Source organism: Antrostomus carolinensis, unplaced genomic scaffold (assembly GCF_000700745.2).
Source record: "Antrostomus carolinensis isolate BGI_N321 unplaced genomic scaffold, ASM70074v2 scaffold41031, whole genome shotgun sequence".
Lineage (NCBI taxonomy): Eukaryota > Metazoa > Chordata > Aves > Caprimulgiformes > Caprimulgidae > Antrostomus > Antrostomus carolinensis.
The window spans coordinates 1979-2437 of NW_010295644.1; the positions used below are offsets into that span (position 1 = coordinate 1979).

The 459-nt window shown below is 67.3% G+C and overlaps 1 protein-coding gene across 1 annotated transcript in view; it reads right to left on the reverse strand.

Moving 5' to 3' along the window:
- The window catches only part of LOC104532764 (chymotrypsinogen 2-like), a gene marked incomplete at its 3' end in the record, with an annotated part of 2593 nt that overhangs the window by 1907 nt on the left and 227 nt on the right, over window positions 1–459 (reverse strand). The window contains 3 exon segments of the mRNA XM_010178039.1: window positions 1–51; window positions 158–237; window positions 367–459. The exon segment at window positions 1–51 is cut by the window's left edge and continues 5 nt beyond it; the exon segment at window positions 367–459 is cut by the window's right edge and continues 7 nt beyond it. Coding sequence (XP_010176341.1) covers window positions 1–51; window positions 158–237; window positions 367–459 — 224 coding nt within the window.

Consider the following 459-nt stretch of genomic DNA (forward strand, 5'->3'; position numbering starts at 1 on the left):
AGGGAGGGCCATTCCTGGGCGTAGGCACCCACCACCACGGTGTCAGTGGTCCTGGGCACAGGCAGGCACTGAGCACCGGGCACAGGAATAAGGGGTCCCTGGGGACCCTGTGCCTGTGCCCAGCCCCAAGTGGGTGGGTGGCAGAGCTGGTTCCTACCTGACGCTGCAGTGGGCAGCAGTGACCACCCAGTTCTCGCTGATCAGTGACCCGCCGAAGAAGTGGAAGCCGTTGTTGCGCTGACGGGGAGAGCTGCCATCAGCACCCAGCACCACCAGCACTGCTGCCAGGGTGCTCTGTGCCCGGCCCCTGCCCCAGCACCCACCCCAGCACCCTTCTTGTCCCCCAGCCCCACCATGGGCACTCACCTGGAGGGAGACCTGCCATGGCCAGGACCCCGGCACCGCCGGCTCCCCGTTGACAATGCGGTTGTAGCCGTGGATGACGGGGGCAATGGCGGG